This window comes from Oryctolagus cuniculus, chromosome 13 (genome assembly GCF_964237555.1).
Source record: "Oryctolagus cuniculus chromosome 13, mOryCun1.1, whole genome shotgun sequence".
NCBI lineage: Eukaryota > Metazoa > Chordata > Mammalia > Lagomorpha > Leporidae > Oryctolagus > Oryctolagus cuniculus.
Window position 1 is genome coordinate 49,741,744 of NC_091444.1, and position 24,645 is coordinate 49,766,388.

Consider the following 24,645-nt stretch of genomic DNA (forward strand, 5'->3'; position numbering starts at 1 on the left):
CCATATGAGACCCAGCTGCTCCACTTCCAGCCCATCTCTCTGCTATGGCCTGGGCAAGCAGTGGAAGATGGTCCAAGTCCTTGGGCTACACCATGTGGGGGACCTGGCAGAAGTTCCTGGCTTCCGATCAGCACAGCTCCCACCATTGCAGCCAACTGGGGAATGAACCAGGGCATGGAAGACCTTTCTCTCTGTCTCACCTTCTCTCTGTTTAACTCTTTCAAACAATAAATACATCTTTTTAAACAACAACAAAAAAGAATATTCTCTTCTATCTGTGTACCGAAGCGTTCTTTGTTTTTAATTAAAAATGTTTATTTTCATTTTATTTGAAAGGCAGTGTGTGTTTGTGTGTGTGTATGCGCGTGTGAGAGAGAGAGGGAGAGCGCGCTTCCAACTGCCGATTCACTCCCCGAGTGGCCTCCATGGTGGGACTGGGCCAGGCCAAAGCCAGGAGCACAGACCTCGACCTGGGTGCCCCTGTGGGTGGCAAGGACCCAAGTACTTGGGCCATCCCTGCTGCCTGGCAGGGTGCACATTAGCAGGAAACGGGAACTAGGAGCTCAGGAGCTGGGAATGACACTCTGATGTGGGCTGCTGGGACTTCACAGTTATGCCAAACGCCCACTCCTGACTGCAGTTTCTAATAACCACTGGCGGTGACTCCGGGTGGGGCTGGCTGTCTGTATTTCTGCATCTTTAATTTTCCCGCTGACTTCCTTCTTTCCCTTCACTGCCAGGTCTCTGAAGGGCATCGCCTTTTTTCTGATGACCTGACTTTTCCCCAAAAGGGAAGCTTTTTCTCTCCCCTGGGACTCTGTTGGAGTTGATGTCTTTTCTTTCTTCTACTTAAGTCATTTGAAGTTCGGTTTTTATGACAGTCTTAACCCCAGGAACGCGGGAAGCTGTTTGTGTTTTTGCTTTGCAGGGGATCTGGGTGGATTCCCTTTTGACTCCCTGGACTTTTTTTTTTTTTTTTTTTTTTTTTTAATCAAGCACTTAGGGGCACTGGAAACTTTGCCTGTGGCAAGGGCATGGCCAAGGTTACACAGATTGTATTGCAAGACAGATCTGTTTTCTTACATCCTGCACCACGCTTGGTGTGCTGACTTCGTTCTTCTTTTACGAAAGCCACCAATGAAAAAGGAAAGATTTAAAAAATGGATATTGCTTTCCTCCTGCTTGATTTCATGCTTACGTAAAGCCACCACCACCTCGCCACTAAGAGCTCTGTTCATCCCCAGAGAAAGGGTCCTTTGAAAATTACCTTCTCAGTTTTCACCTCAAGGCCCCACCTCTGCCTAAATAAATACTCTGCCACCTGGGGATCAGGGGCGTTTTGCTGCAAGATTAGTAACAGAACTGCAGCAAGCGGCAGAATCGCGTCTAGGAGCGAGGGTCTGTCTAAAACTCAGGTCTGTCTGCGGATAACAGCGCGTCCGCTCAGGGTCTGGCACAGGCGGCGCGGACGCCGGCAGCGCTGCGGTGACCGACAGCGTCCACGCCCGTGTGCACGTGTGCGCTCCCCCCTCCCCGCCCCGTCTGGGGACAGCCACCTGTCACTCACGGGGGGCAGCGGCGCGGGCACGCAGCGGGGCGGGGCGGCGCCCGGCGCTCCCGGCGGAGGCCCTCCCGGCGGATCCCGGCGTGCTGCAGCCATGGAGACGCGGCAGTCCCCTCCTCCGGCCCGCACCCGGGCCCCCGCCGCCGCCGCCGATTGGTCGCCCTTTGCTCTCTGACCCCCCTCGCCGCCTTCGAGGCCGGCGCTTCCTGCTCGGGCGCCGCGCGGCGCTGCCGGCCCGGGGCGGAGCTCGGGCGCCGAGTGCGCGCCGCCGCCGCCGCCGAGCAGCTGCCGCGCCGGAGGAGGAGCCGCCGCCACGCCCTTCCCCTTCCTCCGCTCCTCCCCCGGCCCCCACAGCGCCCGCGGCCGGCCCAGCCAGCACTAGCGAGCAGCGGCGGCCGCGGCCGGCGGCCGAGTTGGGAGAATGCGGCGGCGCTCGCGGATGCTGCTCTGTTTCGCCTTCCTGTGGGTGCTGGGCATCGCCTACTACATGTACTCCGGGGGCGGCTCGGCGCTGGCCGGGGGCGCAGGCGGCGGCGCCGGCAGGAAGGTGAGTGGCGCGCCCTGCTGCGCTCTGGCCCCGGTGCCCACCCGGGTCCCCGCGCGCGTCCCTCCTGGCGCCAACGCGCCCCCTGCCTCGCTGCGGGCCACCCCAGGCTCCCCCGCTGCTCCTGCGATCCTCTGCCGCGACCTCCGCCTGGGCCACCCGCCCCCGTCCCGGGCCTCCAGCCCAGTGCCCGGAGCCGGGGCACAGCCGGCGCCTCTGCGCGCCCGGGGCTCTGGCTAGAGGGACCCGCTCGCCCTCTCTGGGCTCACCCGCCCGGTGGGCGTCTCCCTCCATCTACCCTACATCATCTGAGTCCTGTCCTGCCTTCGGGAGCCCCATGCCCTCTAGTAGGAAGTTTAGGGGTGGGGGTGTTGGGAGACACAAAGGGGTGGGGAGGAGAGAAGGGAGAGGCGGCCGCCTTTCTAACGTGTCATGCATAGGAGGAGAGAAGAGTCCAAGTTTCTTTTCAGCCTAGCGATAGCAGCGGCTGCACATGCTCGCCCCCTCGCTCCTGGTCACTCCGTGTGCGTGTGCCGCGTTTCTCTGCCGTTTATGTCTAGGTGCGGGGGCGCAGGCACTCCCCGCGCCAAATCAAACCCCTGGGCTGGTGGAAGGCAGGGGCCGCTGTGCCCCTGCGCTGAGCCAGGCCGGTTGCGGCCACCCGTGGACTTTTCCCCCTAGTTGCGCTGGCTTACTCGGCCCTGACCCCTCCACGCGGGCCGGACGTGGCCTCCTGCTCTTGCTTTTCCCGGCTGCGACCCCCCCGATTACTGCGGATCCACTTTTTTTTTTTTTGAGTGGGGGGTATTGTGGACAGGCTCCGAGGGCCAGGGGAGTAGGCGGTGGGGACTGCGCTAGCCGCCCTCCCCCACCACCACCCTGGAACCCCGTCCCGAGCCGACCACGCCGGACGGCCACCGGTGTTCAGGAGGAAATTGAGCGCCCAGAGAAGCCGAGACGGCGCCGTCTTGCCGCTGTGCGCCTCTGGCGAGAGCCGGAGCCGGACTCGTGCACTGGCCGGTTTGCAGTGTTTCTCTGGCCGATCGGCTTGGAAAGCGGCGGTATCTTTTCCGGAGCCCTGTAACCCTCAACCCCACAAGCCCAGGAAATCCTGAGTTTAACGGAGGTGGACCGCGGGTTCGGTTGGAACAAGGGAATAACTCCCTGGAACAGGACAAATGGCCCCAACGGTAGGTGGACAGACTTTAGCCCTGAAATCAGACTCCTACTGCCCACGTTGAGGTTTCATTGCCTTGTTCATTCGTTCATTCATTCACTCCCAGCTAATGGCCTTAGGAGGAGGCTGGTGTCTCACTTGGGTGTTGGTCAGTTCATGGATTTGCTTTCCCTAGAGAGACAGAAATGGAAACAGATTTCCCATGTGCTGAAGTGGCCTCACCTGCACCCGTGCCGACCCTGTACTTGTAGCCCGCTTGTTAAACGGTGTGTGTGTACCTGAGAGCCCGGAACAGCCTGCAGTGGTGGAACGCTCGCCGCCGATGATGGGACTAGTTCTGTCCTTGAAAACCATCGCGGCCTTGCGGTGGAATGATTTTGAAGAACTTTGCTTCCCGGTAAAGTGTGCCTTGGCCACTCACGGAGCCTGTTGTGCCTGTGAGACTTGGCAAAGCTTTCTGCCTTGCATGCAGAGAGAAGCAAAGAAATAAAGCATCCCTGGCGTTTCACATTCTTGGCTTTGCCACTTTCATTCATACAGGTGATTAGGAAGCACCTGTGTGGTGCCCGCTGCCCGGAGGCCAGCTTCTCTCATCCTGGTGGGCTTGGGCTGCTGGGGGCTTTGAGTGGTCTGCCTTGGTGAAGTCTTCAGACACCCCTGAAGTGTGATAGGTAGTTAGAAAAATGACAGTCGGAGAACTCCTTTGTGGCCCACTGAAGGGCAAGTGGAAAAGTAGGGGAAATGAACAGTTACACCCGGATTGGTGATTTGGGACTCTCGTCTCTGTCAACGAACTGGAAAACTTAATCCTGGCCCTTAGAATGGTTTAGTGATTTGTTGGTTCAGGAACAGGTGTGTAAAAGCAATAGCTTTTGAAATTGCAGAAACCTCATTAACTCCACACGGTGCGCCCTGACGGACAGAGTGGAGGTTGGGATGGCTTCTGGAGGCAGCGGCTCGCACCCTGATGGCCCGAATGCCTCGTCCTTCCTGCTGAATTGCTTCTTCGGTACTGGAAGTCTCCCCATTCCCTCATCCTTGTGATAAAGGCAGAGATGGGGCTTGTTTAGCTTGTGAAGAATGGGTGTTCCAAAGGGTAGTAGAGAACATCTGTGAAGGCAGAACCTGAGTACTTGCTTTGGGTTTATAGAGAAGAGCGGACTTCCATTTCTTCTCTTGTTTCACGCTGTTCAAGGCAGGGATCTCATTGCCTGTTCAGCCCATCTCTCTGCGTCCTGACGGTTTTCACGGGGTACTGGGCTGCGGGGACTGTCGGAGGGGAGCTTGACTGGGATTTCTGCTGCTTCAGCAGCCTGGCCGAGCTCGTCACTGTGTGCCCTGCCTGTTAAATAACTCATCGCAGAGCTGTTATTCTCCATTTGGCAAAACCCAGACAGCCAGCTCACCTCGGATTGCAGATTCAATAAACTAAGCAGGAACGGGTGCTGAAAACCAACCCCGGACACTGCCGAACCGCTTAGGATGTGTGTGTTAAAACAATTTATGCATAATGTTGTTTAAGGTTGCATTTCATTTACATTTTGGTACCTCCCTCCCCCTTGCCTATTTTGCTCTTTCTCCCTAAATTGATGATTTGCACTTCAAGGCTGCTTTTCCTTTGAGCATCTAAATGCTTTACAATTTTAATCTCGTCAAGTCTCCTTGGTCCTGATCTGTTGGCGGTGGGTGGAGCCAAAGAAGAGAAGTCCTTTCTGTTGCAGTGAGTCTGCCTGTGCCTGAAGTGTGGCTGTATAGGATGGAGATGCCAGGGCGTGAAGAGTGACCTCTGCTGAAAGACTGTGTTGAGCCCCTGACCCCTTGCCCGTGCTCCCCTGGCATTCTTGGTGCCAGGGGAAGTCCACGCAGACCCATTCTTTCCCAGGGTAGCAGCGCCATTCCTGGAAGAGCTGGTACAGGTGCTGCAGTCCTTGCTTGCTTGGGGTGAGGGGAGTGGGTGTCCCAGGATCTTGAAGCAGGAGGTGGTGGGGGTGGGGTGGGGCTCTTGGAACGGTGAGGCACCTCACTTGGCTGGAGCATGCCACTCAACAGGTAAAGTCAGGGAAGGGATCTGGGACCAAAGAGTAGAGGGCTTCAAATGCGAAGCCAGCTTCTTGGTTCTTAATTTGGTTGACCACAGGGAGGGACCCAGTGATGTTTTGGAGCTGGGCAGCAGGCATCCAGATGAAGGGAAATGGGATGGATTGACATTCTGGCACTGGGTGACACCTGGCTTTCCACCTCTTTCCGCTCTGTGACCAGTACTGATGTACTGAACCTGACCCTTGGTTTCGTCTTCTTTACAGTGGGAAAGATCGTGTGGCCCTTTTTGAGAATTAAGTGCTATTGTTTAGGTACTGAATAACAGTCTTAACAAAACAAAATGGAAGAAAATGGAGTGAGCTCAGAATCTTAAGTGATCTCTTGATTTCCTGAAGGTTGTCGATGTCTTTCTTCTTTGATCTTTCACCCTTAGCTCTGAGTTTGACCTGATTGGTTTGTTTGGGGCTTGTGCTATGAACGTTGAAGGCCATTAACGACCTGCTGTCTGGAGTCACCCAGAAGCCCTTGCCAGCTCTTTTGTACCTGGAAGTGGTGTCAGAGGGGAGTTGTCACCAGTGGACAGCCCAGCAAGGGAGCAGGCTTGGGGCACAGCTTGCACTGGTGGTTATGTCAGTAGTTGGAATGTCACGGGTGGTCCTGTCCCTGATCAGGGACTCCTGTGCTCAGGAGGCAGGCTGTGGGCTGGCCGCTGTCCCTCTGCAGCCCTGCTCCTGTCAGGAGAGGAGGTGGCTATAATTACAGGAAGCGTGCATGGTCCATGGCTGAGCGTGAGACCACCACTCACTTCAGTGGCTGTCAGCAGATGTGTATGTCTGGATGCAAGGTGGGGGGAGGGCTGCAGATTACACCTGCCACCTGTTATGATCAGTTTGGAGTTTAAAGAAAGTCCATTTGAAATGAGAGTTTGAAACTGAATTACGGAGAACAACAGGGGAGGAGCCAGAGAATGTGACAAATGACACCGTATTACAAACTTTCCTCTTTAAAGAAAGTGAAATTTCTGTATTCTGAAGTCATGTTGTGGCTGCCTGAGGGTGCTCAGGCATACTGGAAACAGATTGTGACTGATAAATAGCACAAAAATAACAAGCTCTTCCCTAGATCCTCCAGCACACACGAAAAAGAAGCTGCCGTAGCCGGCGTGGGGTGGGGTCAGCCTGCTCAGGACCCCTCACGCTTTGCGGTTGGGGGGATGGGGAACACTCTGGAAGCTCATAAAGGTTTTATAGAGGCCACAGGCTCTCTGTACAATCTCTCTACCGTAACTGCTGTTTGGATCAGATGAAGAGAGGATAAGAAAAAATAGTTTGAGGGAGTTGAAGGAAACACACACTTTCTCATTACGGCTGCTCATGTTTCGCAGGTTTTCGAGACGAGGGAAATCAGTTTGGGAGGGTGCCAATTTCAGTGTCAAAGTGGGCAAGGCTCCTGCTCCAACTTCTGACAGATGCAGAGGCAGTGAGCTTGGAGGAGTGGGGCGGGGGGCAGTGGTGAGACCGCCTGGGGCAGGCACAGGTACCAGCAGGAGTAGACCGTGAGGTTCTGGCTGAGGTCCTGGGGATTGGGCAAGGTGTTCCTGGGGAAACCGGGAAGTCTCCTGGGGGGCCAGGAGAAGCTGGGAAGACCTGGCCAAGCCCTGCCCCCTCCCTGGCCTTTGGGTTCTTGTGCTTTTTTCCTGGTGAGGCCTGTTCCGGCAACTCTACACGCATGCTGCTGAGGTGGACGTGCGGGTGGAATCCGGATGGAAGCGCCCCGTGCAGCCATGCCATGTGGACTTCCTGGTGAGGGTCTTCTGTGCTGGTGGCTCAGTGTGCTGCTGGCTTGGGAACCCTGAGTGCCGCTTAGCCTGCAGCTGCTCTGGTCTTTCCTTGCCATCCCTTTCCCATGCCCAGCAACTAGAGGGTTAACTCCTGCGGCTGCACCAGCCTATCTGACCTGCTCTGTCGCCTGCCTGTGTGCTCCTAGAGTTGTATATCCCTCCCACAAATGTGCTACTCAGATGAAAGGGGTTTGGTCTCATATCCATGACCTGAAGGGCACCTTCCCCTTCAAGTCTCTGATTCTGTGTTGCCACTGGGAAACCTTGTTTCACTTCCATCACCTCAAGAGTCCTGGCCTTTTGGACTCCCTTATGGACGAGGTTTCTTAAGGAAAACCCTCCTGAATGCATGCCAGCAAGGGCTGGCCCTGTCCAGAAACGGTGCCCCCTGCAGAATGATGTTGGCTGTGTTGCTGTGAGCTCACTGGCAGACTCATGCCCTCAGAGTGGAACTTGATCTTCTTCTCTTTAGTGTACAGATTCTTGGCCCTGTGCTTGAGCTTAAAATGAGCTCCAGGTGTGCAGGTGCTAGGCCTGTGCATCTTCAGTTTACCTGTTCAGTCGAGGAAGCCTCCCCTACCTTTTTCCTTTGTAGACTGTTTGCCTCTATTTCTAAGGAATTTAAAAAATAGAAATCAGGCTTAAGATACTAATCAGTTATCCCTGTGGAGACCCCGCCCCCCATCCTGTCCTGGGGTTCCTGCCCTAGGTGGGCAGCTCTGTGCTCCTGCCCGGCCTATCCCTGTGGAGACCCTGCTTCCTATCCTGTCCTGGGGTTCCTGCCCTAGGTGGGCAGCTCTGTGCTCCTGCCTGGCCCCTGCCTCCGGCAGCACAGAGAGAAGCAGCTAGTAGTTTATACCTAGTCCCGTCCAGTAGTGTGGGCCCGGGAAGCCTGTGTCATCTCACACAGATGGGGTTTCTTGGCATCCTGAAATGTAGACCGCAGTGATTCATCAGGGCTGGATTTGGAAAAAACCAAGAACGGTCACTTAGAGCGTCACTCACGGGCTTACATCTCAAATCCCCTGTCCGCTGCGGCAGGCTGTGAGCAGTGGCGGTGTGGAGGCCAGCACAGCACGTGGGCTGCCCACTCTGGGCTCAGCCTGCCTCTGCCGGGCTGCCTCCCTGGTAAACTCTGCACCCACTCTTGCCTCCTGGGAGCGCCCCACAGAGTGCAGGGCAGTCTCTCCTAGTGCCCTCCTGCTGGCCACCAGATTCTGCCAGGGTCTGCAGTTCCTGTCCCTGTCTCTTGAAGAGGCAGAATGGCCAGGCAGGCTAGGGGTAAAGTTCTGACATTCCCAGAGCCCACATCATGCCATGCATTTCGGCAGGGACAGCAGTACTTTGTGGGGGCAGTGCTGGGTCTAATCGGGGTTTCTCAACCCTGGCACTGTGTAGCCGTTTGGGGCTGGGTGGTTCTCATCGTGGGGTGCTGCCCTCTGCACTATAAGACATTAGCATCTTCCCCAGCCTCTGCCTCCTGGGTACCAGTGGTACACCCTCCTCTGCTCCCCAGTTTTTACTGCCAAACCGGTCTGCAGGCCTTACCAAATGTCCCGGCGGGCGGCGGCATCACCCGTGCTGAGCAGTCCCTGCCGGAGCCACTGCTGCCTTTGCTCTCAGTTCTTGTCCCTGGGCCTTTCGGGTTAGGTCCTCTCAGAACAGAGTTGCCTGTCTGGGTGCCCCGTGTGAAGAGGACCAATGTGAGTTTCAGCTTCTAAATCTGATAAATGCTTTTCCAGCATCTGCCACGTGCCAAGCACATTGCACCTACATCCCAGGTATTCATGAATCTTCTCTTCCTAACAGCCCTTTTCTTTCTCCCATGTGCCTGAGGAAGGAAGTGAGGCACAGAAAGGTCACGTGACTTTCTCAAAGCCCCAGGACCGGCAGGTGGCGGATCCAGGGTTGTCTGATGGGAGAGGTATCCCCCTGGGCTACTGGAGACTGTGGCAGTTGGGCCCCAGCCCTGAGCCGTGCTTCTGCCCACTGGTGGTGTGGGGTGGTGCTCGCTCTGGCTTCCGGGCTGCCCACGGCCTGCCTTGCTCTGGCAGTGCCCTTGTCCCACCTGAGAGCATCAGTGTGTTCCTGGAGGGTGTCTCAGCGTGGATGCTCGCACAGGAGTGCTTTGGCCGCAGTGTGGCTCTGTTTTGCTCTTTTCTTCATTTTCACCTTTTGCTCTGTGAAATTTATGTTCTTAACCCTTAAGTGTCTGCTTGTCCTAAAGATAGTTTCTGGGCCATCTTCTACTGCTTTCCCAGACTGGCAGAGAGCTGGATCGGAAGTGGAACAGCCAGGACTTGAGCCAACACCCATATGGGATGCCGGCACTGCAGGTGGCGGCTCTACCTGCTATGCCACAGTGTTGGGCCCTCATTCATTTTTAAAAATTAATTTACTTGAAAGGCAGAGTTGCACAGAGAGAGGGAGAGACAAACAGGGAGAGGGGCCAGTGCTGTGGCACAGCAGGTTAATGCCCTGGCCTGAAGTGCTGGCATCCCCTGTGGGCGTCGTTTCTAGTCCCGGCTGCTCCTCTTCCAATCCAGCTCTCTGCTATGGCCTGGGAAAGCAGTACAAGATGGCCCAAGCCCTTGGGCCCTTGCATCCACGTGGGAGGCCCGGAAGAAGCTCCTGGCTCCTGATCAGTGCAGCTCTGGCCGTGGCAGCCGTCTGGGGAGTGAACCAGTGGATGGAAGACTGCTCTCTTTCTCTACCTTTCTCTGTAACTCTGTCTTTCAAATTAAAAAAAAAAAAAAAAAAAAAAAAAAGAAAGAAAGAAACAGAGATCTTCATCTGCTGGTTCATTCCCCAAATGGCCACAAATGGCCAAGGCTGGGCCAGGCCAAAGCCAGGAGCCGCAAGCTTCATCTGGGTCTCCCATGTGGGTGCAGGGGCCCAATTATGTGGTCCATATACTACTGCTTGGGGGCTAGATTGGAGGTGGAGCAGCTGGGACTTGAACTGGCACCTATATGGGATGCTGGCATTGCAGGTGATGGCTTTACCTGCTATGCTACAATACCGGGCCCACCTTTCATTTATTCTTTCAGTGAGTATTTCTTGAGCACCTACTGCATGCCTGGCATTGCTTGGATATTTGGGAAGATGGCAGTGATCGCAGCCGACACAGCCTCCCTGTACTCAGGCATCTTTCATTCTGGTGTGAGCTGGGTGCGGGGGGAGCTAGATAATGATGAACATGATAAACTTCATAGTGTGGGCAAAGGTGCATAGTGCTGTGGATACAGCAGAACAGAGTACAGGGATTAGCAATGGGAGCAGAGAGATAGGTTGCAATATTAAGTTGGTGGTCACCTGGGCTCGCTGGAGAGGTGGGATTTGAGCAGGCTTGAACCAGGATTGGAGGGAGGTAGGCCTTTGTGTCTCACTATGCTCAGGGGCAGCCCTCAGGTCTCAGCTGTGTCAGCTTTTATTTACTTATTTTTTGGATGACCTCTATACTCCCTGATCTCATTTGTTAGGTAAATGAGCCAGTTTCCCTCCATGAAGGTTGTCCCTCCTCTTTAGGTTTGCTAATGGAGGCTTCTCACCCATCGTGAGGACATCGTGGTCATTCATTCTTGTACCACGGGGTCCCCTGGGTGATGTGTGCTTGCATCCTGGCTAAAATGCGAAGCCCACTCCCATCCCCTCTCCATCTCCACAGCCTGGGCGTGCTGTTCGCTTCGTAGACTGTGCCCGTGGAGCAGTCTCAGGTCTTGATTCCCGAGCGGACTTACGTGAAGCGCCAGGTGTGACTGGGCGAGCCGTCCGTCCTTAGGCACACAGTTACAGCCATGGCGTGGCATGCCTGCAGGGCGCCTTCCACGCACACTGCTGTTTAATCAGTAATCCTCCAGGGTCCCTGAGCGCCAGCTCCAGCGAGAATTTCCACTGTGATGTGATCTCTGGGAGCTGCTTTGGGTGACTGGGATTCACTGATTCGCATTTGCCGTAAACCAGAGGGCAGAGGCCTGCCCGGTACGTGGGCTCTAGAGATGGTGTTCTCAGCAGTGTGGATCGTGCTGAGGCTCTGGGATCCGTGGACGTTGTGGAGAGGTGACTCCGTTGCTCACAGCCTCTGGGAGAAGCGGGGTGGTGGGAAATTGTAGCTCTTCCTGGTTCTCAAAGTGAGAGTGTCCTGCTGCACTCTGTAGAAGCCACTGGTGTGTTTATGAGGGGGTCATTGGATATTTTATGGGGTTGGGCACCTGGATGAAGCAACTGGGACATGGCCACAAAGGACGGGTCATTTTAGAGGCTTTCCATTCAGGGGTGGCCATGCAGGTTTCTACATCTTTCATCTGAGGCTGGCCCTGGGAGGGAGCCTTTTTAAATTTTTTTATTTTTATTTTTTTTGCCTGAGAGGTGCTGCTGTAGAAAGTTGACATACTTCAAATGAAGGGTCTTCCTTCCTCAACTAAATCACCCTGTGGTAGCTTGAGGAGCTGTTGCAAATTAAAGGCCTGTATTTTGGAGATGCCCATAAATTAAGCACTCTGTTATTAGGATTTGGCTAAGTGTAGCCGTCTCTCATGTTGGGGGATTATATGGCCTGGATGGCCAGCTGATGGGCTGCTTTGCAGTCTCATTGTCCCCATCAAGGCTTCCCCATTAACCTAGATCCTGAGTTTTGCTCTGTGAGCTTCAAAGCTCCCACCCCTGCCCTGCCCCATCTGTCCTCTGCCACCAGCAAACGCGCCTTGCCCGCCTTGCCCTCTCGCTTTTGACCATCACTGGTTCCCCTTGTCTGTGCCATACCTTTTTCATCAACTGGGAGCTACCATTGTTTATAAAACACAGCATTATTTTCTGTACCACTGGGGAGGAAAAAACACTGTCCATTGAACTGTGGCATGACAGTTACTTATCAGCTAACGTTTTTATTTTCTGCTTACTGAAAAAGCTCTTTCTGACTTAATTAGACATCGATTTCCCCATATATCACTCTTGTACATGGATAGGAAGGAAATATAAGTGAAATACACCGGGTCAGGTGCTGCTGCTACTTTTTCAGAGTCTAACCATTCTGAGTCACCTTTTGGCTCAGAGACGTTGATGGGTGCCCCCAGGTGCGTTGGTGATACAGCATTTCCTACGAAAAACAACAACACATCCACAGAAACACACAGAGCCATTGGCTCTGGACTCTTGAGACAGCTTGGCAATTCTGTGGAGCCAGCCAGCTTTAGGCTGTCCTGGGAATTTTGCTGAACTCTCCAACTCCCCATCTATTCCTGTCTCACAACGATTTGGTTTCTAGGGGTCAGGAGTGCTTTACTGTTTCTGGGGTCTTCTAAGCCGTTGACACGCATCCTGTAGGTGTAGATGCCTGAGCGTGAGCTGGTCAGAAGGCATCAGGATCTTGCCAAACCTGCAGTCTTCAGATGTCGTTGACCGTGGGCGGGGTTGTGGGGTGCAGGTTACAGAGACAGGAGGGGCAGTTTAGATCTGGCCAGTGATGGTCTCTTTTGTTTTTCTCATATGTCAGATCATTTCACCTTTCTGAGAACTCCCCAGGCCTCCTGTCTCTGAGAAAGGAAGCCAGTAGCTGTTGCTTGAATGTGTATGTTTGCTTCTGTTCCATCTCTATTCCCAGAATCTGTGTACTCAAAAGTACTACTTCTGCGTGGTCTTTTTGCGCCGTGAGCAGCTGATGAGCATGAACCCACTGGGGTCATTTCTGAGCGTTTCCTGCACACGTTAACATGTTGTGTACTGGGGTCTATGGACGAGCAGACACTGCATAGGGAGCTTGGAATCACTGACCAAGCCAGCATGTTTTGGCAGACTTTTTTTTTTTTTTTTTTTTTTTTTTTTAAGGTAAGTTGAACAAGATCCGGATAGCAGATGAAGTAAGGCATTACTATTTTATTAGCAGTGATGGTGGCATCAGGGTTACGTTTTTAAAAGGTTGGAAAAAAAAAAAAAAAACGCGATATGGGGTATTTTGGAGATGTTCATAAATATATCTCCAGAACACCCCATATCTCATGAAGATACAAACTAAAGTACTTCCAGATACAATGTTGTTATAGCTGGCAGAAATTACCAGTTGACTGATGGGTTCATGGCACTTCATTATGCTTTTTTATTTGTATCTACTTTTTTTTTTTTTTTTTTTTGAAAGGCAGAATGGACAGTGAGAGACAGAGAGAGAAATCTTCCTTTGCCATTGGTTCACCCTCCAATGGCCACTGTGGCTGGCGCGCTGTGGCCGGCACACCACACTGATCTGAAGCCAGGAGCCAGGTGCTTCTCCTGGTCTCCCATGGGCTGCAGGGCCCAAGCACTTGGGCCATCCTCCACTGCACTCCCTGGCCACAGCAGAGAGCTGGCCTGGAAGAGGGGCAGCCGGGACAGAATCCGGTGCCCCGACCGGGACTAGAACCCGGTGTGCTGGCACTGCTAGGCAGAGGAATAGCCTATTGAGTTGTGGCGCCGGCCTGTATCTACTTCTGAAAGTTTCCTCTGAAAAACAAAGTTGATAGATGTGTACAGGCTAACATAATGAACCCTCTAAAAACTCCTGCTTTTTTAAAAAGCAACTTAATGGCAGTACAGAGGCCCATCAGGCTCAGCTGTTGTGTAGTTTAGGAATATTCAATAATGAATCATTTTCTGTTTAAAGATTTATTTACTTATTTGAAAGATTTACAGAGAGAGAGAGAGAGAGAGAGAGAGAGATCTTCCATCTGCTGGTTCACTCTCCAAGTGGCTGCAACGGCCAGGACTGGGCTAGGCCAAAGCTAGGAGCTTCTTCTGCGTCTTCCACATGGGTGTCAGGGGCCCATATACTTGGGCCATCCTCTGCTGCTTTTCCCGGGCCATTAGCAGGGAGCCAGATGAGAAGTGGAGCAGCTGGGACTTGAACCAGCACCCATATGGGATGCCCTTACCTGCTATGCCACAACAGCGGCCACAACAGCAGCCCAATGATGCGTCTTCTCCATGGATGCTTCAGAGGTTGTGCAAGAGGCAGACTTAACCGCCCGTATACCCAGGGAACTTTCGGTTGCCCTTCCTGCTGTAAGAATCACCCAAGGTCTTCGAGAATTGCTCATTCGGCTGAGCTTTTTGGTGGTGGAGTATGAGTTGAGATCACTTACACCTCAGCGAGCTGCTCAGTATCCCAGAGACCCCATCGCCCACCAGAGTTCACTGTGCATGTGTTACGGCCTGGAACACACTCCTCTGTTGTCAGGTGTGTCTTTAAGTTTGTCTTTTCTTGCCAATGTTTTCACTCATCCATGGCACTTATTAAAAGCTATGTTAGTGCACAGACATAATGAATGGTACACATTCGCACACATGGACACACACGTGATGCAGGCACGCACAGTCACAAACATGATGAGCGACACCCACAGACACACACACAGATACACATGATGCACACTCACACACGCACACAGGCACAGACATGAGCGATACACACAGGCACACACACAGACACACATAATGCACACGCACGAGGCTGGCTCGGGGGCTGCGCTGGGAGCAGGCCTCCAGCATGGCAAACAGCACCACCCCCAGACTCCACACGTCGGCCTTAAAAGCGTTGTAGTCCTCCCTGAGGAAAACCTCTGGTGCGCAGTACTCGGGGGTCCCGCAGAAGCCCCTCACCAGCGTGCCCTGCTCCAGCCGCAGGCTCAGCCCGAAGTCCGCCAGCTTGATGTTCTTGTGCTCGTCCAGCAGCAGGTTGCCCAGCTTGAGGTCCCAGTGCGCCACGCGCTGGCCATGGCAGTAGCTCACGGCGGCCAGTGCCTGGCCGAACAGGGCCCTGGCCTCGTCCTTGGCCAGGCCGCCCTGCACCCACACGTAGCGCTGGAGCAAGCCCCTGGCCGCCAGCTCCGTGACCAGGAACAGGTGCGTCCTCGTGTGCCACTCCTCCAGCAGCCGCACGATGTTGTTGTGCCGCAGGCTCCTCAGGATGGCTGCCTCCCCCTGCGCGGACAGCGGGCTGCTGGGAGAGGCGTCTAGCAGGAGGATCTTCACTGCCACGAACTCTTCCGACGCCAGGTGCCGGGCCAGCTTCACCAGGCTGAAGCCGCCCCAGCCGAGCACATATAGGAAGTCATACCCGTCCAGAGGAGGATGGACTTCCCAGGGGCCTTTCATGCTGCCGGTCACCTAACTACGCTCTCTCGACTCCCTAACTCGCTCGACACATGCTAGCTAATCACTGACCCTCACTGCACTGCCTACAACACAAAGGGACCACGGGGCCTGACTGCCCAGCTGACTAAGACACAGCACCAGCTACTCTCACTACTCTAGAGGCGAAGCCACAAGACTATCTCAATAAAGCAGAAAACAACAAAGAGGAAAAGCCACTAAATCCTCGAAAGCTGATACTTCTGAGCATGCTAGCTGACTAGAGTGGGGGAAGCAAAAATAAAGAAAACTGCAAAAAAAAGGCCAAATGGGCAAAACAACAACGAGGAGGAAAACAACAAACTGAACAAAACGGGGAAAAAGCAAAAACCAAACAGACCCAGAAACCAACAACCAAGAAAACGCACAAGCAACACCAATGAGCGCAAAGGCTGGTTAGATGGGTCCTAGTTACACAGATCACAAAAGAGTTCTCTCTGGGTAAGGCGGACGAAAATCCAGGCCCCGCAGTGGCTATAGATACTTTTTGGGGGCTCACCTCACATAGTGGTGCCTTATGAAGTCAGAGCGAGAAACGGACCAATCCCAGCCCAGCCAGGGACTCTATAATAATACGACTTTCATAACAGTGAGGCATTATGGAGTCAGAGCAAGAAATTGACCAGTGGGAGCTGTAGCTCATCCACAGTGGCTTTCTCCAGAATCTTCCAATTGAATAAAAATGATACCCAAAGAGTTTTTGGCCTAGGTTGGTGATCGGGATGGATACTTAACTTTTGAGAAACTCCAACCTGTAGATTGCTTCGGTGGCCTTCAATTTCTAGTTTAAATATGATGATAAGTTGTGTCTTTCGAAGACCTCCTAGTGTCTCCACTTAGTATATCCCCTCCTTCCCTCTTGACTGTCACACAAATAGAATACAACTTAGAAAAAAAAAATGAGGCTCCCTGCTTCAGCTCCTCAGGACCTACACAGCCCAGAAATGACGAGACTTGGCCGCATCACAGCCTCGGATCTGTCTCCTTGGGACAGCCTCGTGCTGAGCCCTCAGGACCAGTGTTTCTCCCGAGGAAGCCACAACCTCCTCTCAGGTAGGAAATGAGCCTGGGAACCCCTGCCCTACACAGCAGGTGGATCAGTGTCTCCTGCAGTTCTTCAGGAGCCCCCAGGGCCCAGCACAGCCGTGGGCCCCAGGAACACGTGGTGGTCCCTCTGCACCGACTGCCTAAGCCCTCTTGGGAGAAGAACCCTCCTTGGGGAGATGACCCCTCCTCCGGTTGCCCAGGGACATTGCACGATGCGATTTCTCCATGATTTCCTGCAGTGCTGGTCACCTCTTCAAGGCTGGGAGGAAAGAACCAGTACCCCAGGAATTCTCACTACAGTTTTATTACTTAAGCCAAAAAAATTAAAGTATGATGACTCTTGTTACTGTTTTCCATTAAGTAAAGGTAATACCAATCTTAATAAATAAATAAATAAAAGCTATGTTAGAAGCTGTGGATGATTTGGGACGCTCCCTTTTTATTGCTCCAACAAGACATGACTGCTAAAGCCTCATGTTCTACACCGCATTTGTAAGCCAGAGATGTTGGCAAATATATGAGACTGCATATTTTCTGTAAGGTGTAATTCCTGGTAACTTCAAATTTATATCAGCCTTGTCGCTGGGATGCCTCAAATGCTTTAGAGCCATTGCTCATTTATCTTGCTTTTCAGCATGCGTAGAAGAATGTCAGGAATGAATTTTCTTTCTGCATTCACCCAGACAACTTCTGGTGGACCCCAAGGTTATTAGCTTGCTCCAGGTCACGCAGTAGCAGAGCTGGGGCTGGAATTTTGATGTCCCTCCACTACCTACAGGACGGATTTGGAGAAAGTCTGCTCTGGCTGGCCTGCTCTCAGAGCTGTAGCCCCTGGGACGTCGGAAACTACAAATAGCAGGTTTCCCTCCTGTTGCCGTTGCTGCAGAGCTGCAGCTCCAGGCCTGGAAGGTACTGATTACCTGGGCTGGTAATCGTCCACGTAATCCTTACTGAAACTGCTGACGTGCACGAGCGAGGAGCCGGAGCTGGGAGCGGAGTTTGGTCTGGGTTCTTGGGTGGTCTGAGCTCCAGGCCCGAGGCCCAGCATCATGAGAGGGTCATAGCTGTGGCCATCACGGCCTCGTAAACGAGCTTATGTAGACAGGTGTGGGCTCACAGAGGGCATCCGTGTGCAGAGGGCTCTCCATTGGCACTTGGGTAACTTAGGAGACCACACAGAAATAATGTGGGTCCCCAAGCATTTGCCTAGGAAGCTGTGAGTTGGATGTTTTTATTTTTTGAAAGAAAAGAAATACAGATTAAACCTCTCCGCCCCCTTACCCCATCCGCATCCTTGGGGATAAATCTGCCTCGATATGTGTCATTATTCCAGTAGATTTTGTACCCAGGACATGGGTTTTATTTTAAAGAATTTCCTTCCTAATTGGCAGTGGCAGCGTGTGTGTTGTCATTTGCCTGTAATAAGTCTGTTTTTTTTGCCCCAGCCTTGGGAAGTGCTGGGCATCATTACCAAATGTGCCATAGTTGTTCGGAAGCAAATGTCTCCCCAGCGCCGTAACTCGCTATTCTGGGCTGCTGTGGAGAGGAGGCGGCCTCAGTGTAGGGCTGCTGTGTGTGGGATCTGTGCTGTCTGCAGAAACGTGAGCTGCGAGGACCTAAGGATCAGGTCAGACGCCCAGCCCTGTGCCTGATGCAGGGTGATTTCCAGGCAGTGGTTCCAGGCCCCCTGGGAGGAACTGATGCCAGTGGGAAGGTTCTAGTGGCTGAGGGTTGCCAGGGCAACTCCAGAAACCTGCACGGGCATGGGGGTTTGGAAGCAGTGTTGCCTGTTTCTAGCCCTAGCCTTGTGCACGGAAGCTCCTGGTGATCCAGCTGGCTGTAGGGCAGCACAGGGGCCCCAGGCCCTGGCACCAGAGCCTAAGTGTGGATTCTGACTTCTCTGGGTAGGTCTGTGACTGTAGATGAGTCACGGAACCCTTCCGTGCGTGTCTCAGTTTCTTCACTTACCTGTGTCTAGCGTGCGCCCAGCGCTCAGAGTGGAGCCTGTGCTGTGGGAGGTGCCAACATGGCCAGGGCGCATCTCACGCGTGGCGGGCCATCACGAGCCCGGAGCCAGTGCCCCTGACCAGAGCCGCCTCCCCTGCTGTGCTGTGCGTGAAGTCAGCACCTGCAGCATCCATACCCAGTACCTGGGACTTCCAGTCCCACACAGCTAGGTTGACTTGGAAGGAGTGTGAGGGTGAGAGGCCCCTGGAGGTCTTTGTTCCTTCTCAGATAATGCACTGAGCCCAGAGAGGCTGACGGAGCTGCTCAGAGCCCCCCAGCCAGCTGGCGTGAGCACCAGCAGACTCTTAGTCCAGGGCGGGGGCGAAGCTGAGGCAAGGAGCTACAGGCCAGAGCCCTTCCCCCTCCAGATTTGGCTGCCAAAAGGTTATTTCCCAGTTTCGCCCCATAAGCTCTCGTAACTTGCTTATGAAAACTTATACCGAGATGTGGTTTTTAACTGCGCGGCTGTATAATTAATTTTTAAAACTCTAATTGGCAACTGGTTTTTTCAATATCTTGAGCTGTTATTATCTGAATATACCATGTTATTTGAAAACTTTTCCACAAGGTTTTAATTAGTAAATGTTCTTTAGTTTCATTAGTTCCATTCCTGGCATGCTTTTGAAACTGTAGGTGAGTGACAAGTGGTAGACAAATTAATAATTGTGGCAGTGCAGCAGAGCTTCTGTTAGGGCTGAGTACTCGTTCTGTCAATTAGCAGGAGAGTCCGTGTGGTCTCTCTGATGCCTCTGATTAAGACAGCTTACGGCTACATTGCAGGTTAACAGGTGCACTTGGGGTGACTTTAGGGAGGAGCGTTCCCATGCAGACGCCTGGATCTTTGCTGCTGCCTGCTGCTGTGAGGATGCTTGGTCCAGGAGTTAGGAGCCTGGCTGGCCCCGTAGACCCGGGCTCGAATCCCGCTGTTGCTACTGAGTAGGTGTGAGGCATTGGCTGCTTTTTCCTGAGCTGCTGGAGATGATGCCAGGGAGTTCAGCGAGGGCTTGCCCCTTCCCCAGAGAGCCTCTGGGCTGGTGCTGGCCAGGTGACTCTGATCTAGGACAAAAACACAGGTCCATGGTGATGCCGGGTGTGAACTGTTGGGCCAGGTGTCAGTCTGGCGCAGAGGCGCCCATGAGGGAGGATGCCCACTCCTTTGGTCCTTCTCCCTCCTGTGGAGCTTCTGGAGCTGCCTTGGATCTAGGAGGGTCCCCCTTGCCTTGTTTTGAAGTGGACCAGTGGCCATTGAGGAAAGCCAGAAGTGTCGTGTTTGGCTTGCATTGCTAAGGTGCTCTAATTGGCCAGAGTGCAGTGCAAGTTCCCAGGGGCACTGGAGAACTAAGCAGGCCTGCCTGATGGATTCGTGGACATGATCGAGTGAGCTGATGGGGTGGCGATTTCATGGGTGTCTGGTTGCAAGTCCTGCTTTGCCTTTCTAGGTGCACAGGCATTAGGGATTCAGGCTGCTCATCTCCCGAGGCCTCGGGAGCTGGCTCACCCCGAGGGGTCCCCCAGGGTGGCATCCCCTTGCTCCCCAGTAGGCTCTCTCTCACCACACTCCCCTCCCCCCCACAGTCCTGAGCTGGATGGCCCAGGCACCTTTGTAGTTTCTGTTTTATTTGTTTATTCCAGGAAGGGGGTATAGTAGCTGTCAGAAAAGGGAGCCTCGAAACTTAGTCTTTGCCACAGCTGATGGTCTGGAAGGTGCGCATTGATGTGCTGCTTGGGTTGGTGGGATGATGGGGCAGGGGGCTGGGATGAGGGAGCAGGGGGCGGGGATGAGGGATCTGGGAGCTGGGATGAGGGAGTGGGGGGCTGGGATGAGGGAGCCAGGGGCAGGGGGCCAGGCTGGTAGACTAGGGAGCAGGACTGAGAGATGACCATTAAAGGTTGCCTGCAGCCCTCTGGTGCTTGCATTGAGTTCAGAGAGTTCAGGATTTAGAACCTGCGTTTTCAGGCTTTGGCCTTTCCTTCAGGTAGCCATCTCTTCTGCTCGATGGCGCCCGGAGAGTGTAGACAGAGGGGGGCGGCATTCTGCAGGTAGTCGCTTCAGGGACTCAGGGCGGGGGCACCACCCTTCATGTGGCGTATTTGGGTACTGCATTGTGTGGACAGGTTGCACATTCCTGTGGGCCTCTCTTGGCCCCTTCCCCTGGGAGGGGCCTGGAGGCGGCCCTGCTGTTCCCCGCCTCTGAGCTGCGTGTGAGCTGAAGGGGCTGGTGTTGGCCACAGAGGAGAAGGACTAGGCCTGTGGATAGGCCTGAGCTTTCTTGACTAGCACTCAGATAGTGGGGTGCATGCCTGTGAGGTGGGGGCTGTACCTCAGGAACGCTCCCCCTCACTATGTGCTGCTGTGGGCACCCAGGACTGTCCCAACCTGCCCGGTGCCTCTGAGTGTTTTTGTTGTTAAATGTGTATTTCCATTTACTTCAAAGGCAGAGCAAGAGAGAGAGGGAGAGAGGATTTTCCATCTACTGGTTCACTCCCCAAATGGCCACAACAGCCAGGACTGGGCCAGGCTGAAGCCGGGAGCCAGGAATACCATCCAGTTCTCCTGCATGGGTGGCAGGGGCTCAAGAATTTGAGCCATCATCTTCTGCCTCCCAGGACTCATTAGCAGAAAGGCAGATTGAAAGCAGAAAAGCCGGGTCTGGAATTGCCACTCAGATACGGGACGTGGGCATCCCAAGCAGTGCTTAACCTGCTGTGCCACAAACGTCTGCTCCTCTCTGTCCTCCTTTATTGGCTTACCTGTATCCCAGCAGTGGGAGCATTGGGAGGGCCGGCACAACTAGCCCCCTGCCTGCCTGCCTTCCTCCCTCAGAAAGGGAGTCGGAGGGGAGCCAGGCAAATGTGGGCCTGGGGTGTATAGTCTGGGGGCGGTATGGGGAGTTCAGTGACCAAGCCAATGTCAGATCACGCTACGTGGGGCTTCACGAGGGATCAGGTCATCATCAGGAAACGTCCATGGGGAGAAGTGGTGACTAGAAGGATCCAGCCTTGAACGTGTGGTAGTTGTCTTTCCAGGCATGCAGACAATCCTGTGCAAAATTCCCAGGGCCAAAATGAACTTAACATTCTTGGGTAACCAAAGAAGGACAACTAATAGGAAGAGCAATCAGAGAGACGGTTGGCTTGGTGAGCCTTTAGGACATTGGTCTGTCACTGTACTCCCTGGATCAGGCTCAGCACCCAGGCATTGGTGGGTAAGGTTCTGGGCGCGACTGGTGGGCCCATGGTGAGAACAGCTGAGCGAGCTGTGTGCTGGAGGGCCTGTTGTCCAGGGACTCTGCCTCTGCTCTCGCTCCTCCCTCTGGGCCGTCTGCTGGAGGACCTCCCTATAGGTTACGACGTCATTCTGCCCTTCTTATGCTGGGATCTGCATGCTGAGTGTCTGATGGGTAACAGCCCCGGATGTAGCAGTGGTCCTTGCTGCTGGTCCAGGCGGGGAGTCTGCAGCGTGTCTGGGTGAGAATCTGGCTTTGTCCCCAGGTGCAGTGTGGACATGGAATTGGGAGACAAGCACATCCGCCTTGTCATGCAGAAATGTTGTATTGCCATTGCAGCCGCCAGGCCCCAGCTGTGTTTGTAAGCTAAGCTGCTAACTCCTCACTGCTTAGTAGATGGAGCTGCTGCTTTTGCTTGTTTGAGGAGTGGAGCAAGACTGTGCAGGGATGCAGTATAGGAGAGAGATAATGAGAAACAGAATTATAAATTGTTAAGCGGTCTAGTCCCTTCCAGCTCTCTTTGGAAAAGAGGCTTCCACTATTAACCCTTCTTAAACCAGTTCATCATTGTAGAAAGTAATCTTTAGCCAGTCACCTCGGCTGGAGAATCCCCAGGGTAGTCCACCTGCTTGGTCTACACAGCTAGATGTTGGGTTAGACAGCTGAAGGCCTTTTATTCAGTCTAGTCTGGATCTTTTGGAGCTCCCTCTGACTGGCTCTGTGTGTGTGTGTGTTTCAATTAATTTGCTTTGCAGAAGCAGAGAGAACTTCCTTGTCTACAGGTTTACTCCTGAAAGGCTTGTGATGGTAGTCAGGAACTCAATCCAGGTCTCCTGCGTGGGTAACAAGGATACAGACACCCAGGCTATCTGCCGCCTCCCATGGTATGGAAGGGGCCAAGTGTCCCTGCGTGGAGTCAGCCAGAATCAGCCCTGGTCATTGCAGCTTTTTGTGGAGTAAAGTAGTTGATAGAAGCTCTCTCTCTCTCTGTCCTTCTGCCTTTCAAATCAATCTAAAAACAAAACAAAACAAAAGCAACAAAACCACAATTCTAGCCCTGCACCTGCTGCTTATTTGACCAGGGAGGTGGAGTGGAGGGGGCAGGGTGAGTGGAGGGAGACAGGGGACAGAGGGGAGCAGGTGAGAGGGAGGCCTTGTGGGGGCTTCCTGCACCAGTACTAACTGGCTCGGTGGAGACGGGCGCCTTCTTTAGTTTATATTGTGTGTGTGTTGGGGAGTGTTTCTTACTGGCTGAGAAGGAGAGCAGCAGTGTAATGAGCAGGTTTCTTTGAGTCCAGGGGATTTATGTACCTTTTCACTCTGTTCCTCCTCCTCAGTTTCACCTCCGCCCAGGACGTAATTTTGGCAGAGGTGAGGCTTGCGTTGGCAGGCAGCCTCTCCTGGGCTGCCTCTCAGAGCAGTTAATAACTTGTTATTCATAAAATGTGTCTGGGCCACAGCACCTTCCACCCAGTGGCGCCTCTGCCCCGTGGCTGTACCTCTGCAGGCCGCTACGAGTGTCCTGTACGGAGGTGGCACAGGCGGTGTCGAGCTTCCGAGGCCTTGGTCACCTGGTTCAAGGCTCAGCCTTGCCACGTACCGGTGTGTCCTTGGACGGGCACCTCTCACTGCCTCAGTCACCTCCTCTAAGAGAGGGAGCTGTTCAAAGGCTTCACTGCGGTGTTGGCCTGGTGGGCACCTAACCTGCCCCTCTGCCCTGGGCACTGCAGTAGCGGGGGTGCCCGTGGCCGTGGAGATGAAGGGCCGGCCTGGGAACTGCCGCCTGCCTTCCTTTCTTTCAGACAGCAGGCACTGGGCCAGCATCTGCACCCCCCTGCCCCCGCCGCGGAGGGAAGGCTTGGCCTGCTGGAGCACGCTCAGTTTCCGTATGCAAGAGCTGCCTCATCTGATGACCAGTACTAATTATCGAGTTTCACAGATGAAATATATGCAGGGTGAAGGAATTTGCCTGTTGATTGCACTCGAATTAACTGCATTAAAATTCAATTTCAAGGACTGCAGTAGCCTCGGACTCCTTCCTGCCTTCGTCTTCCATCCCCCGCGTCCCAGCGTTCCTTGCAACTTTCTCCTCTCTGCTACCTCCCGCCAGCCCACCCCGTGGGCCAGTGGTTCCCAGTCAGCAGGACCCGGGCAGATTCTGCAGCCGCAGATGCCATGGACCCGTCCCAGACCAGGCTCCTTCGGCACATCCGACCTCGGGCCCCAAGCTTGTGTTGTGAGAGGGGGCAGGGGTTCTCACGGTCAGGTTCAGGAGCAGGTGGTGAGGAGGGCAGTGGTGAGTGCTTCCGTCTTCTGCCATCACTGGTGAAGATCGCGGAGCCCTCCAGTGTCACTGATCTCGAGTCTGGTCTCTCCCTCGGGGGCTTCGGTGCTGGCTTTCGTAGCCAGAGTTAAGTGTTGATGGGCGTGTAATGAAATGCCCATTTGGTTACTGAGCGATGTTGTTAGCCATGAGTAGTTGTGCTGGAAACTTCCAGAAGCCTGCCATGTACAGTAAAAACAATGAACAGCGGGTACTAAAATTACCAGATGACAGTTTAGGATGTCAAATCAGGCAGCGTTTCTTACCAGCTCTGGGCTATGTGAGTGTAGGGTGGGTTCAGGCGTTCAGTGGTACAGCAACCCTAGATTCTGGTTCTCCATGTTATTTCTGTTTTGTTGACCAGATTAGCTTTATTTAATTTGTGTGTGTGTGTGTGTGTGTGTGGTAAAAACATGTAACACAGAAGCTGTGCTCAGGCCGTAGCTGTGGCTCACTTGGTTAATCCTCTGCCTGCGGTGCTGGCATCCCATGTGGGTGCCAGGTTCTAGTCCTGGTTGCTCCTCTTCCATTCCAGCTCTCTGCTGTGGCCCGGGAAGGCAGTGGAGGATGGCCCAAGTGCTTGGGCCCTGCACCCACATGGGAGACCAGGGGGAAGCACCTGGCTCCTGGCTTCGGATTGGCGTAGCTCCGGCAGTAGCAGCCATTTGGGGGGTGAACTAACGGAAGGAAGACCTTTCTCTCTGTCTCTCTCACTGTCT

General features: G+C 53.8%; 1 protein-coding gene across 2 annotated transcripts in view; it reads left to right on the plus strand.

Moving 5' to 3' along the window:
- Positions 1 to 1,873: 1,873 nt before the first annotated feature.
- GALNT2 (polypeptide N-acetylgalactosaminyltransferase 2) overlaps positions 1,874 to 24,645 on the plus strand; it is a 195,039-nt gene continuing 172,267 nt past the window's right edge. The window contains exon 1 of one of the 2 annotated variants that reach the window (XM_002717390.5): positions 1,874 to 2,111. In XM_002717390.5, the coding sequence (XP_002717436.2) occupies positions 1,986 to 2,111 (126 nt within the window). In that variant the 5' untranslated portion in view covers positions 1,874 to 1,985. Of the gene's footprint in view, positions 2,112 to 16,200; positions 16,376 to 24,645 lie in introns of those variants that run through there. The other variant, XM_051820693.2, reaches the window with a different exon arrangement.